We start from the raw sequence: 13,924 nt of genomic DNA, 5'->3' as shown, positions 1-13,924 counted from the left end.
CTCCTCAGCCAGGCCTTGGAGCTGAGATAACAGGAGAGATAACAGAATGTCCTCTACTTTGTCCCCCTCTTCAGACCAGGGTTGATGGTCCTTTGATAATGTGAGGACCATAATTTTCTTTCACAAAAGTCATCAGGGCATGCCAGGCAGTGGAAGTGGGGATGGGGTGTCCAGAGACAATGGGAAGAAAGAACACCCTCTCTCTGAGGCTGGAGAGATGGCTCAGAGGTTAAGAGCACTGTCTGCTCTTCCAGAGGTCCTGAGTTCAATTCCCAGCAACCACATGGTGGCTCATAACCATCTGTAATGTGATCTGATACCCTCTTCTGGCCTGCAGGTGTACATGGAGACAGAGCACTGTATATATAAAAATAAATAAATAAATCTTTAAAAAATGAAAGAAAAAGCAAGAGCACTCTCCCTCATGTTTTTATCCTTGACCCTAAGCTGCCTTCTGCTCTCTAACTCACAGCTAAACAGGAAGTTTGCAGAGTAGGCAGAGGAATTGGGGGGTCCTGAGAAGGGCAGAAGAGCTGTCTGGATGGGCTCAGCAGCTCCAGGCGTGGGGCATCACTGTGCTTGGGGTAACCCCACATTTGACATATCACTTTGGGTCTGATGAGAGGGCCAGGACAAGGAGGGGAGTTAGGAGGCATCTGTCTGATGCCATGTGTTGGGAAATCTCCAGACTTCTTCTCTGCTGGCTTTGGGGGGGTCTATCTTAGTTTCATTTGAAAACAGTAAGCTTTCAGCAAGGCAACTCCTGATTCCACACCCTCCTTTGAGGAGTCGCCTATCCCTACCCCTAAGTAACCTTGACCCTGCACAAAGAACTTCCTGTCACATTTTAAATGACCACTGCAGTGACCTTGGTCCCCAGATGTCTGAGGAAGGAGCACCAAGAGCTGTCTGTTTCATGTCTTAGTTTTCTAAGCAGAAAAGACTAATCCACGGCTTTATGCAAATGAGCAGAAAGCCCCCCCACCCCCACCCCAAGAGTCACCCGGATGTAATTGGTTATTCAGCTTTTCTTTGTACCTGAGAAGTTACAGGTGACTCTGGACATCTGCTGAAAAAAGGGCTTACCTAAGGTTTGGGACAAACAGGAAGCAGTAGCCAGCCAGCAGCTTATCCAAGCTGGCAACAAACCTGGTCATAAAAGAGAGCTGCTGAGAAGGGATTTGCATGCCCAATAAGGTTTCACTACTGAAGTTTACACAACTCACAGTAATCAGCCAGGCTGGCTGACTCCCTGGATCACATGACCTCGGAGAAACATGAAACTTGACGATGCGCTCCAGCGAGTTTTACTTCCCCTGTGCAGGGGTGTTTGCCAGCAGCCGGCGGTTGCTCTCAGAAGTCAGTTCCAGTGGCAGGAGCCCTTGAGCCCAGAACTTACCATGCTGCTCCCTAGGACCACCAGGAACTGCTACTGACATCCCCCTGGACAGCGGGTTCACATCCATCTCAAGAAAAATGGACAAGTTGAATAAGATAACTGTCCCTGCCAGCCAGAAGCTGAGGTAAGACTTTCCCCTTTGGATCCTTAGCCCTCTTCTTCCCCAACTAGCACCCCTTCAGTGCTGGGGCACCAATACACGGGAATGCTTCACTCCCAGGGAAATGGTTGGCAATTGCTATAGGGAAGTAGACCAGGTTTTTAAAGGAACGTGTAGGAGGAGTGAGGGCACCTGCTCTGGCTGGTTTTTGCCAGGGAAAGGACAAAGGGTGACGCTCTGGAAAGGCAAGGAGCTAGAAAATGTGATGGCCCACACGTCCCCAGTGGCCAGCTTTCTGAATCTGAGTAAGACACACAGGTAAGGAAGGGCTTGTCCAAATGGAGTCTATAGCCACTGCATGAAGAGCATTTGTGGTCATTGTCAGCTATTGTCTCTTGATTATTTTGAGGGCATTCATCATAAGTTTATTGGGGGGGGGGGAACTATATGCCTTCCCAGCGCCCTCATGACAATACAGTAATTATCTATTGTAAAAAAAAGTGCTTATGGGCCAGTAAGATGGCTCATTGGATAAAGTGCTTACTGCCCAAGCCTGGCAACCTGACCTAAGTTCCATGGCCGCAACCCCGACAAAAGCAGAAAGAAAGAAAGCAACTCCACAAAGCAGCTGTCCTTTAAGTCTGCACTCACTGCACGGCATCTGCAGGCCCTGACACATCATGCCCACACACATATCCCACACACTAGTAGTAATAACAATAACAATTTTAAACCATCAGAATACACCCACAGTGGACTAAGGCATAAGTCAAGAGACCATAGAAAGACAACTTCCCAAATTTTGACTTTGAAGAGCTTTGTGTCTTGTGGTGGTGCTGATAGCTTTCAGAGGCTGGAACTTTTAAGTGTTTAAGGGTATGTTATATTCCATGTGCAGACCAGAGCTTTGGGTTTTCATGGGGCCATACTTAGGAACTGGAAAACTGGAGACTCTGAGACAAAATAGAAGAGAAAAGAACATGGTGTTGGTAGAGGAGCAGCCTTCCACGAGTTGATACATGGGTCTTCTAACTCTGAGGGGTTTGGTAAGAGGCCGACTGAGATGTACAAGGGGTCCAGCCCAGCAGGCAGCATCAGCTGGTCAGCCATTTCTTGAGCACGCCTAAGAGAGCCACAGAGCCCTTGACATCAAAGTCAGAAGGTCCATAGGCACCCCAGGTCTTCTGCTACGCACTCATGGGAGGAAGAAAGCAATAAAAGGGGCCACAGTGTGGAGAAGAGGCTGGAAGTAGCAGAGACACTTTCATGAAGATGATGCCTTTGAGAGGCAGCTCGATACAACCAATGGAGAGCTGGGGAAGAGTTACAGGCTAAAGAGGAAATAGAGAGGCTGATATGAGTACGGTCTCAAATGTGACCTCGCGAGCAGAGTTCTGCCCAGAGAGGCTATGAAATGAAACGTACAGGGTGAGAGGGCCCTGGGAAGTTGGTCCTGTCTGTGGGGCCGGCTGGAAAAGTGAGAGCAAGGGGTCTAACCACACAGAGTTGGACAGCAGTCGTGCTAATAGAGAGTGAGCAGGATGAATTGCATAGGGGAAGCGGGGGTGGGGGGACATAGGTTCTGGGGTACTGGGAGCTTAAGGCGCCTATGCATATGGAGTTAAAGGCACAGCAGTGAGAAGGGAAAGCGTGGTGGGGGGAGGTCAGAAGATGTGTCAGGGAATAGACGAGGCCTCACTGTCAGGGCTGGTCTGAACAGAGGCCCCACAGCACCCTAGCCCCAAGCCATCCAAAGCCTCTGAACACACTTTCAGGGAACCCGGACAGAAATCGAAATGAAGAGAGCAATTACATTTTAATCACTTTATGACCTCTCCTGCTGGAACAAAGTCCAGTCTAATCATAGAGTGGGTGATGGGCATCATGTAATCATAGTACGGGCTAGAAGGCCAAAATTATATTGCAGATAATCACATGGTATGCTCATCTGCTGAGAGCAGAACAGTATTTCCCCTACTTGGTTTCTACGTTGTCTGGACAGACATTCAATGTGAAACTTTGCAGAGAAACGAGACTGTAAACAAAACAACTCAAAGTACCACTTAAAATATTTCTGTAAACGCATTACATGGTGAGAAGTTGGCAGATGAAATGCTTGCTCTCTCTACTTTGTGCCCTCTCCTGACTAGTCAATAGCAAGTCAGAAGGTTGCCTAGGGAGTTACTTGGCTCCAGACAGCAATGTAAATGGAGGGTGATGTTTAGACTTCTTCCAAACTTATCAAAGCAAATAGAGCAAGGCAGAGGACACAGCAATGACACAACAAAACCATACAGTAAGTGTCCGTGAAAGGGGTTCACCAGATGACCTGGATCCAGGGGGTATATGCCCAGGTCTGGAAAGAGACTGGGAGAAAGGATGCCTAGAGAGACAGTGGGGTGAACCAAGGACATGAGTACAGGCAGGATGAGTGGCGGTGGGGGTGTGGGGGGGGGGCGGGGAAGGGTCCTCAGTGTGAAGGATGAGAGTCTCCTAAGGCACCACCAGCATAAGCACTCACTGAGAGATTTCCCATGTACCAGGACTGAGGCAGGCAAGGTGGCCAGGAGTGTGTGAACATACATGTATGGGCCATCTCTTTGTTAACAGAGGTTCCCAGACTTTCATTACCTTGTACTTGGTTCTTACCCACAATTTCCCTGAGTTTTGTAAGGTAGTGACATCATCACAAATCGACTGAGACCTGGGTCCTCCGTTCTTCAACAGCAAACATTCCTCGGACCACACAAGCATCACTAGTGTTTGGCAATGTACAATTCCGAAGAGCTTTGACAGTCATTCTTTTCCGGTCACTGTAACTAACTTGCCACTGAAATTTTACATTTTAAACAACTTCCCCACTGACTGATCATTTGTGCTCGTGTGTTCCCCTCTGTAACACACATGAGCACATATGCATTTGTTTGTATAAGTGTTTGTATAAGTGGAGGAAGCCAGTTAAACCATGCTTCCTCAGTCTTATTGGTTAGAGGATATAGTATTGGTTTTGGTCAGACAAACCAAGGTTTTGTGACATTAGGCCAGTTGACTTAATTTCCCTGGCCCCAGTTTCTTCTTCACTTGTAAAGTAAAGATTATAACCACAGTATCAATGCCATAGGGCTAATATGGGAATTAAATAAATAGTCCCATGAAGTGACTGACATCACAAATCTGGAACTCTATAATTGTTGGGTGTTAAAAAAACAAACAAACAGTTACTAATGTAGCTACCATGACCATCGTTATTAATCCTGGAGTTTATAATTGACTTTCTGGACATAAACAGTGGACTCTGTACTGGCCCCGGCATGTTTCCTGTTAGTTTTCATTTCTTCTTTCTATTTTGGCCATTTTCGTTATTGAGTCTGGCATCTGCAGCATTTAGCTTTGCATGGATTGCAGACATGACACACAGGTCTCTCGGGCCTTGTCTAAGTGGCCAGTGAGACTGCTCGAGACAGAAGGCGCTGCCATGGGTGTCCAGCCCTTGCTGGCTAGGGTCTTATCTTGGGATTTTCTCTGACAGAATCTGGGACACTGCTCTCTCTTCATAGCCTGAAAACTTCCACTGGAGTTTCCAGTTCCTTGACTTTTCCACATTAAATCCTTTAGAAACCAAACCAGCTTTCTTTCACCCTTCCTCCCCTACCCTCCTCCTCTAGGGCCCGTCCCTGTTTCTGACAATGATTTCATGATCAGCCTGAATTCTGACTCATTCTCTCTGTGCTTCATTCACGCTCAGTCACCCGCCACACCCTCCGGCCTTCCCTTGTTTCAGTTCTACCTGTGTTCCTCTCTTCCACACCATCCGAGGTAGCTCCTCGCTTTCCCATCTTTCCTATGGTGTCTGAGCTACATCCCTCCGTAAGGCAGGTGGTTTAGCCTAAAGAACTCCCAAAGCTCTCCTCAGCCCTGAGCTCTGGGACCCTGTAAGCCCGGGAGGCCATTTCTGGCACGTGCCTCACGTGTTTCTTAAGCTACTGTGTTCTTCCTTGACCCTCAAGAAATACGTCTGACGTGTTCAGAAGCCGGCTCCAGAAGTCTGGTTCCAACTGCCAGTTACCAGGTGTGAGATGTTATGTCTCGAGGATGAGAAGAAAGGGCTAAGGAGATGCGGGTGTGTGTGTGTGTGTGTGTGATCAGACACCCTTGTTATCTATCCTTTAATACTTTCTTAGCCAGCTATGCAAATCTCCTGCAGTGTTTATGAGACACGGATTTGCTGTGATCCTCACTCAGCCAGTGCGGCATCCCCTAGGCTATGAGCACCCATCAGCCTTTGAAGAGTAGATTTTGAGAGTGCAATCTTTTTTTTTTTTTTTTTTTTAAGAGTTTTGCCCAGCACTATTATAAATCAATTCCATATTTTCCCTCCCACTTTGATCTTATCGAGATCTCGGGAAATGGCTTATCTGATTTTATGTAAAGGATCCAGGCCTACCCTGTACTAAGTGGGGTGTTCAAGGCTGATCCCAGATCCTGCCTCTGAACTCAGAGACCTTCCAAGGCTCTACTGGAGGGTCACAGGTGCCAGGGTGCTCTCTCAGGCACCTGTGACACTGGGCTTAGGGTTACACTTCAGTAACTCCTCCTTATTTTTATGTATTTCCTCCCTTTCATTTGGACAAAATACATACAACAGTGAACTCATTTTTAAGTGCACAGTGAACTCATCTTTAAGTGTATAGTGAGCTCATTTTTATTGTACAGTGAACTCATCTTTTAGTGTACAGTGAACTCATTTTTAAGTGCCCAGTGAAGTCATCTTTTAGTGTATAGTGAACTCATTTTCAGTGTACAGTGAACTCATCTTTAAGTGCCCAGTGAAGTCATCTTTTAGTGTATAGTGAACTCATTTTCAGTGTACAGTGAACTCAGTAGCGTTGGGTGCATTCATAACCTTGTGCATCTGCCACCGCCATCCATGCCCACAACTTGTCGTCATGTTGCAAATCTGGACTCCATACTCATTAAACAGTAGGTTCCCAGTGCCCTTCCACCCGGAAACCGCCTACTTCAAGTCTTCTCTAGGAACCTCAATACCTGGAATCACACCACAGTGTTTGCCTTTCTGTGCCTGACTTACTTAGTTTAACGGTCAAGGTTCACCTGTGCTGCGGCAGGCCATCCTGGTTTAATTACCTGGTGTGTGGGGAAGTGGCACTTCCTTTGGAGGCGGCCTTGCTTCTCTCTGTTGGCTATGTCGGATTTTGATGCGGATTTTCACTCCACAGCTTTGCTGGATTTCCTAAGTCCCCAGTGAAGGACCACATACACAGTTGTGTGTGTGGGGGGATTGGGGAGGGGACATAAAGAGAATGACATCTGTCACTCCAGAAATGTAACCTGACAGGGAGGGGTGTGTGTGAAATCCCAGCCCTCCTCTCAGAAGTCCCTCCAAAGGAGTAGGACTACCTGAAATGTGACACTGGGCTGTCTTCTAGGTCCACGTGTTCTCTAAGCTCCCCAGTGTTGTAGCATGCCTGCTTGCCTACATAGAGACATCGTGTCTATGGCAAAGCACTGAGGCCTGCCTTTCCAGAACACGAGAGACAGCTTTCAAGCCCCCCCCCCATGTAGGACAGCTGAGACCAGAAAGGCAGAGTCACCTGTGCAAGTTAGTGCCAGTAAAGCCGCTTCTAACACTCACACCTCCATGCTGCTTGTGATGAAGAGGAAAAGTAGGGCATGCATTATCTTCTCTGCTCCCTCTCTCTCCCTGAGTGATGTGCTGGCTTAGGCAGTGTTCCAAACATGTCCCAGACAGCTGTTTTAAAAACCTAAAAAGGGGGGGAGGAGGGGCTGGAGAGATGGCTCAGTGGTTAAGAGCACGTCTGCTCTTCCAGAGGTCCTGAGTTCAAGTCCCAGCAACCACATGGTGGCTCATAACCATCTATCATGAGATCTGGTTCCCTCTTCTGGTGTACAGGTGTACATGCAGGCAGAACATTGTATATATAGTAAAATAAAAATCTTTATTTAAAAAAAAAAAAAAAAACCTAAAAAGGATGGGTTGGAAAGTTGTCCCAGTGGTTAAGAGCACTTGTGGCTATGAAGGACTGGGGTTTGAGTCCCAGCACCCACATGGAGGTTTACCATCTCCTCAGGCACAAGGCACACAAGTAGCACATGGGCATACAGATGTGCATGCAGCAAAACACTTACACACATAACATAAGTTAAAAAAAAAATAATCAAAAGGGAGCCTGTCCACTTGTTAGAAACCTCCATGAAACCAGACTCAGGTGTAATTTGGGATATTGAGTATCTTCAAGCCTACACTTGAAGTCCACTGACTCAGGTGTGAGTGGTAACACACTGATGGGTCTTACAGTGACTGAGCCTCCAGTGGCTCCCACTGTCTGAGGCTAAAGTTATAATTACAAAGAGCAGAGCTGGCCTTACCTGCAGGCCAGGTACGCATCGCCAGTGCTGTGTAATTCAGGAGGCGCCCTGGAAAAATGTCTTCGCTAATGCTGGAAAGAGAATTCACATTGGTTGGAATCAGGCGGACCCAGGTCTGGCTACCTAATTAGCTCACTAATTAGTCTTTGAAAGGACACTAGATCTATTTAACCTTGGCTCTTTCATCTGGAATATAGAAGTAGTGCTGTCTGCTAATAATACATAGCATGTAACAGGGACACTGTAACACTGAATACGTAAAACCATCAACAGGAATGTCCTCTTCCTGAATATGTAAAACCATCAGTGGGAATGTCCTCCTCATCCAAATAAACACTGGTCTCAACCTCCCTGATGCACTTAATTGGGTCCTTAGAGCCGTCCACATGAGATGACAGTATCTGAGGTTCTGCTTCAGAACCAAGTGCAGTAGTTATTATGGACCCAAGCTGCTCTGACACCAGCACCAGTCAGGAACCCATTGCTCTGACAGCTAGCTTGGACCCAGAATAGGATGCTATCCTCCTGCCTCCAGCACAGAGATCATTTAGTGAACAAGGATTACGATTGAATGAATGGGGCATGGTGTGAGTAAGGAGGTCAGAGGTGGAGACATGCCCAAGTGGACAGAGTTCCCGGGGGTGGGGGGAAGGCAATACCAAGTGCACAGAGTTCCGGGGGAGGGGAGGCTATGCCAAGTGGACAGAGTTCTCAGGGGGGCGGGGGAGGCTATGCCTGTGGGTGTTAAAACAGAAGACGAGGAACCTAAGCTTAGACATAGAATGAGTGCCTTCCTGTGTCCCCGCAGATACTTTAAATTAGCAGCTCTCAACCCATTTGGGGACAAATGAGCCTTTCACAAGGGTCGCCTAAGACTATTGGAAAACACAGGCATTTACATTATGATTCATAGCAGTAGAAAAATTACAGTTATGAAGTGGCAGTAAAAATAATTTTATGTCTGGGGGTCACCACAACAGCAGTAGGAAGGTTGAGAACCACAGCTTTAAACTTTACTTGAGAGCTACACCTATCAGTGCCAACCTGTAATTCTCTGTACTCAAAAGGCTAAGGCAGAAGACTCACAGGTTCAAGGCCATCCTGGGAAACTCAGAAAGACCCTGTTTCGGAATAAAAGGTAAAAGGACGGGCTAGGGATCTAACTTAGTGACAGAGTAGTTAGCCAGCATGAGCAAGGCCCTCAACCAAATCCCCACTACTGAAAACAAGAATAAAAGAAAAACCTATACTTGGTTCAGGTGCAAAAATATGTAGAGGAGGAATAAGGTTTGTATTTTAAATACAAAAATGTGCGTGTGCAACTCTGGTGCCTCATATTCGACCATGTCCTCGGGAGGGGGAGACCTGGTGGCACTCAGAGGAAGGATAGCAGGTTACCAAGAAGAGACTTGATACCCTATGAGCATATACAGGGGGAGGAAATCCCTCTCAGGAACAGTCATAGGGGAGGGGAATAAGGGGAAAATGGGAGGGAGGGAAGAACGGGAGGATACAAGGGATGGGATAACCATTGAGATGTAACAAGAATAAATTAATAACAAATTTTTAAAAATGTGCGTGCGCACACACACACACACACACACACGGTACTGGACAAACCAAGAGACAAGAAATAACTTTGTGTGTGTGTGTGCATGTGTGTGTGTGTGTGTGTGTGTGTGTGTGTGTGTGTGTAATAGACTCAAACACAAACATATACTTTCTTTTTAAAATTATCCTTTGTGTATGCGTTTTGCCTCCGTGTACGCCTGTGCATCCTGTGCATGCCTCGTGCCCAAGGAGGCCAGAAGAGGGTCTCAGACCCTGTGCCTCTGGAATTGCAGACAGTTATGAGCATTCATGTGGGCACTAGAGTCGAACCTGGGTCCTGTACAAGAGCAGCCAGCACTCTTAACCATGGGGTCATCTCTCTGTCCTTGGATAAGTATATTTTCAAAAAGGAAATGGAAAGCCAAACATGGTGATTCGCAGCTGTAGCCCCCACACTAGACAGGGTGAGGCCAATAGAGAATTCAAGGTCGCCATGATCTACAAGGTCATTTCCAGGCCTGATTGAGTTTTATAAGGTCTTGTCTCAACAAGACAACCAAAATACAGGGGGGAAAAAAAAAAGAAAGAAAGAAAAAGAAAAGAAGATGAAAAATGGAATGCTAAATTCTTAGAAAGTTAAATTCTTCATATGTGTGATTTGTAAAGTTTTTAGTTTTTTTAATATGTTTTATTAATTTATTCATATTACATCTCAGTTGTTATCCCCTCCCTTGTATCCTCCCATTCCTCTTTCTCTCCCTTTTCCCCTTACTCCCCTCTCCTATGACTGTGACTGAGGGGGACCTCCTCCCCCTGTATATGCTCATAGGGTATCAAGTCTTTTCTTGGTAGCCTGCTATCCTTCCTCTGAGTGCCACCAGGCCTCCCCATCCAGGGGATGTGGTCAAATATGGGGCACCAGAGTTCGTGTGAAAGTCAGACCCCAAAGGTTTTAGTTTTAAGCATGTATTAATTGTATTAACTGATGGAGAATTTGCAGCTCTACGGCATATCCACATTCAAAGATCTTACAGTTGCCATGCCAACCCCAGATGGCTGGGCTTATGCACCTAGTGCTGTATTTTAGGGTGAATGTTGTCACTTGTTAAAATGATAACAGCACTTCTGGGAGTGAACTCTATGGGAGAGCCTTGCCCAGAAAGTGCTAGGCCTTACATTTAATCCTCCTTAACACAATCTCTCTCTCTCTCTCTCTCTCTCTCTCTCTCTCTCTCTCTCTCTCTCTCTCTCTCTCTCTCTCTCTCACACACACACACACACACACACACACACACACACACTAAAACAAAAGCTATTCATTGAATGCCTCGAAAATAATATGCTTTAAAACTGTTACTGACTGATCAAATGTTTTCAGGACATAGGAAAACCTATTCTTCAAAATTGCTCTCTACTCCTAACAATGTTTTAGGGTTTTAGCTACAGAAGTGGATGCACAGTGGAGCAGGTGGCAAAACTGTGGGATACCATGTGGTCACAGGCAAGATTCTTTTTCTTCATTTGAGCCAATTAAATTTTGTTTATGTTAGCATATTAACCAAATATAATAATGGGTTCCATTTTGAGGTTTACACACACACACACACACACACACACACACACACACACACACACACACACACACTGCATTTTGATCATGAGTTAACTTAAATATTTTTCTCAACATATAATAGTTATATAAAATGAGAGGATTCATTCTGAGCTGTTCAAGCCCTCCATTACCCAATAAGTCAGTTTTTTTTTTTTAAATGACACTCTCAAATTCTTTAAGTATGTTCATTTCCTAGAAAAACATTTCCAGAACCTTCAGACAGCAGGTTTGAATGACTTCTTGGCAACTTGCTTTTACTAAAAAAAATTTTCTGGCTGCTTTAGTTTAGAAACCCTGGGGTTTTGTTGTTGTTGTGTTTTAGGTTTTTGTTACCCTTGTCATTTTGTTTTGTTTTTATTTTTGTGGTGGTGTTTTGCAGGAAATGGGAAGGCTAGGCATGCCAAACTTCATTAGACAGCACCTGGTAGAAACAGTGCATGTATGAGAGTTAAGTAACATAAGTGGCTCACCCAAGGGCCACCCTCTCCCTGGACACAGAAGCCTCCTATAATTATTTGCCTGCCTCATGGAGAGTTTTTACCCCCTTCCATGCATTATGGGTGATAAGAGTCAAGGGCAGCAGGGTCCCTATGTGCTTAGAGAACAGAAAAAGCTGTAGCCCTGTAGGCAGCAAGGGCTTCTAGCCACTGAAATCAGGAAGAGGAAGAACCATGGCAATTCTTGTGGTCACATCAAGTGGCAGATCTTCTAAGAACATTCTGAAGTCAGGATAGCACAGGTTTTTGGTCAGCCCATCTATCCCAATGTGGAGAGTCCCCAGCCACTCTGCCCCTGACAGGGTAAATGGGACCAGGACTTAAAATATGATAGTGGATGTTTGTAGAATCATTCCTGTTCATGGTTGTACCAAGTCCAGCCCAATTTCTGTCTGCCTTTCACCCAGCTCAGCAGCTGGGTGACCACCCAGCAACCACCAGCAAATATTTGCAGATGTCAGTGGGAAACTAGAGAAGGGGCAGGATGCTTGAAACTTTTGTGATCTACTTTCCATGGTTAGTGGCTGTTAGCTGTGAGGTGTTGTGTCAGGTAGACGAGGGCTCTATGCTCCAGACTCCAACAGGGCCTTTCTGCCTAGGCCACGGAGTAATGGCGGAGCTCTTCTTCAAGCTGCTCTGCTCAACCACTAACCAACATGTTCCAGACCTGGAGAGCCTCACAACATGCCTGTCTAGTATCAAACGCCACCCTCTCTCCTTCCCCTCCCACTGCCATCTGTCCCTTCCTTTTTGCTTTCTGCGCCTCCCTAAAGGCTGAGATGCACTAAGAACTCATGCTCCCCTCCAGCAAAATGCTTGACTTGGAAGCCAATAACAGGGCAGGGAAGGGGACACCTGTGTCCCCAATATGGCGTTGGGCAGGTACAGGGACTGTGTGCCATCTTCAAGGACAGGAAGGAAGTTGGCCATAAAGGCCCATGGCAAAGGTGGTCACCTCCCCAGAACAGGGCCCAAGTTGCAATAAATCAGTGTTCCATGCAGATGGGGCAGAGATTATGCACCTCGGAATTATACTTCATTTTGTATCCCATCTCTGACCAGAGATAGGACTAGACAAATTCCTCAATTTCTCTGACCAAATGTTCTAATCTCTGTAAATGGGGATCCCACAGTGGTATGAATATGCGTTACCTCACAGCAGACATAAAAATGGTTAAGAATGTTTCTGTCACAATAGAAAATTCAATAACAACAGGAGTTACCCCAGGGAGGTTGTGATACATGCAATACCTGGTGCATAATATATAACAAATGCCTAGGGTTCCTTTTGTTCCAGTTCCTTCTCCAAGGTTTGGTGCTGGCCTGAGGGTGGGTCAGTCTTTCAGCCCTATCTTCTTGCCCGGTCTGTGTTTCTGTCAGGGTTCTGGGCTGTGGCCCAGGAAGGAAAAAGTGCCTTGTTCCCATAGGAGAGCATATATCCCAGCCCGAGGCCTGAGCCAGGTGGGAAAGAATAGGGAGAGAGAGGGCGTGGCCGAAAGAAACAAAACAATCTTCTACTAAGCTGGCCCTGGGACAGTCACTAAATCTCTAGAGAACCTCATTCTCTCTCCCACGGGACAAGAGGAGGCTGACCCAGAACATCCCCAGAGTATCTGCCACTTCTCCGTTTCTGTGAGTTCATAGACTAAATGACGAGCCTAAATTTCAAAGCCAGACAGTCTGGAACAGCAAGGGGCTCTTTCTGGGCCTCAGTATTTGCATCTATAAAGTGGAAGGGAAGCACTCACACACCCCTAGCAGCCATGGAAGGGACCATCGCAGTGCCTCACCAGTTGTGCCTTGTTGTTTCGAAGGAAGGGTGCTGAATTCACAATGCTAAATATAACACCTATGATGCCACCAGAAGGTCAAGTGGGAGGAGGTGGGGAAGTTGAGACAGGACAAGGAGTATGGAGGAAGGAGGCTGGCCCTCTGGGGGGGTGGGGACAATAGGCTAGACATCAAGGGGGGTGGGTGAGGGTGGGGCGGCGGGGGAAAGAAGGAAGCCATGGGGGGGGGGGGGACGTCTGTGGCATGCAAATAGCAGAACAGTTGGTAGAATTCTGCTTCAGAATGGTGCGTCAAGGAGCCAGCGATGAGACACGTAAGACAGAAGTTAGCCAAGAGAAAGATATACAGGACTCAGAGAATGAGTCCTTGGATTCTTTCTGCATCTTTGCTCTGATTTTTGCAGGGCCCAGAGGATTTGGACATGCCATAAAGTAGGGAAGGATCCCTGTTCTGCCTTAAGGAGGGTAGGATTTGTATTCAGTTCAACTCTGGATTCCAAGCGTGGCTAACACCTTGAATTGTGAAAAAAAAAAAAAAAAAGACAAACAAACAAATAAACAGCAAAA

The 13,924-nt window shown here is 46.5% G+C and overlaps 1 protein-coding gene across 1 annotated transcript in view; it reads left to right on the top strand.

The window, feature by feature from the left end:
• The first annotated feature begins 1,152 nt into the window (after nucleotides 1-1,152).
• Nucleotides 1,153-13,924, top strand: part of Blnk (B cell linker) — a 69,087-nt gene continuing 56,315 nt past the window's right edge. The window contains exon 1 of the mRNA XM_051146537.1: nucleotides 1,153-1,523. Coding sequence (XP_051002494.1) covers nucleotides 1,477-1,523 — 47 coding nt within the window. The 5' untranslated portion in view covers nucleotides 1,153-1,476. The remainder of the gene's footprint in view (nucleotides 1,524-13,924) is intronic.

Source organism: Acomys russatus, chromosome 5, assembly GCF_903995435.1.
Source record: "Acomys russatus chromosome 5, mAcoRus1.1, whole genome shotgun sequence".
NCBI classification, from domain to species: domain Eukaryota; kingdom Metazoa; phylum Chordata; class Mammalia; order Rodentia; family Muridae; genus Acomys; species Acomys russatus.
This window is presented reverse-complemented; position numbering and strand designations above follow the sequence as displayed.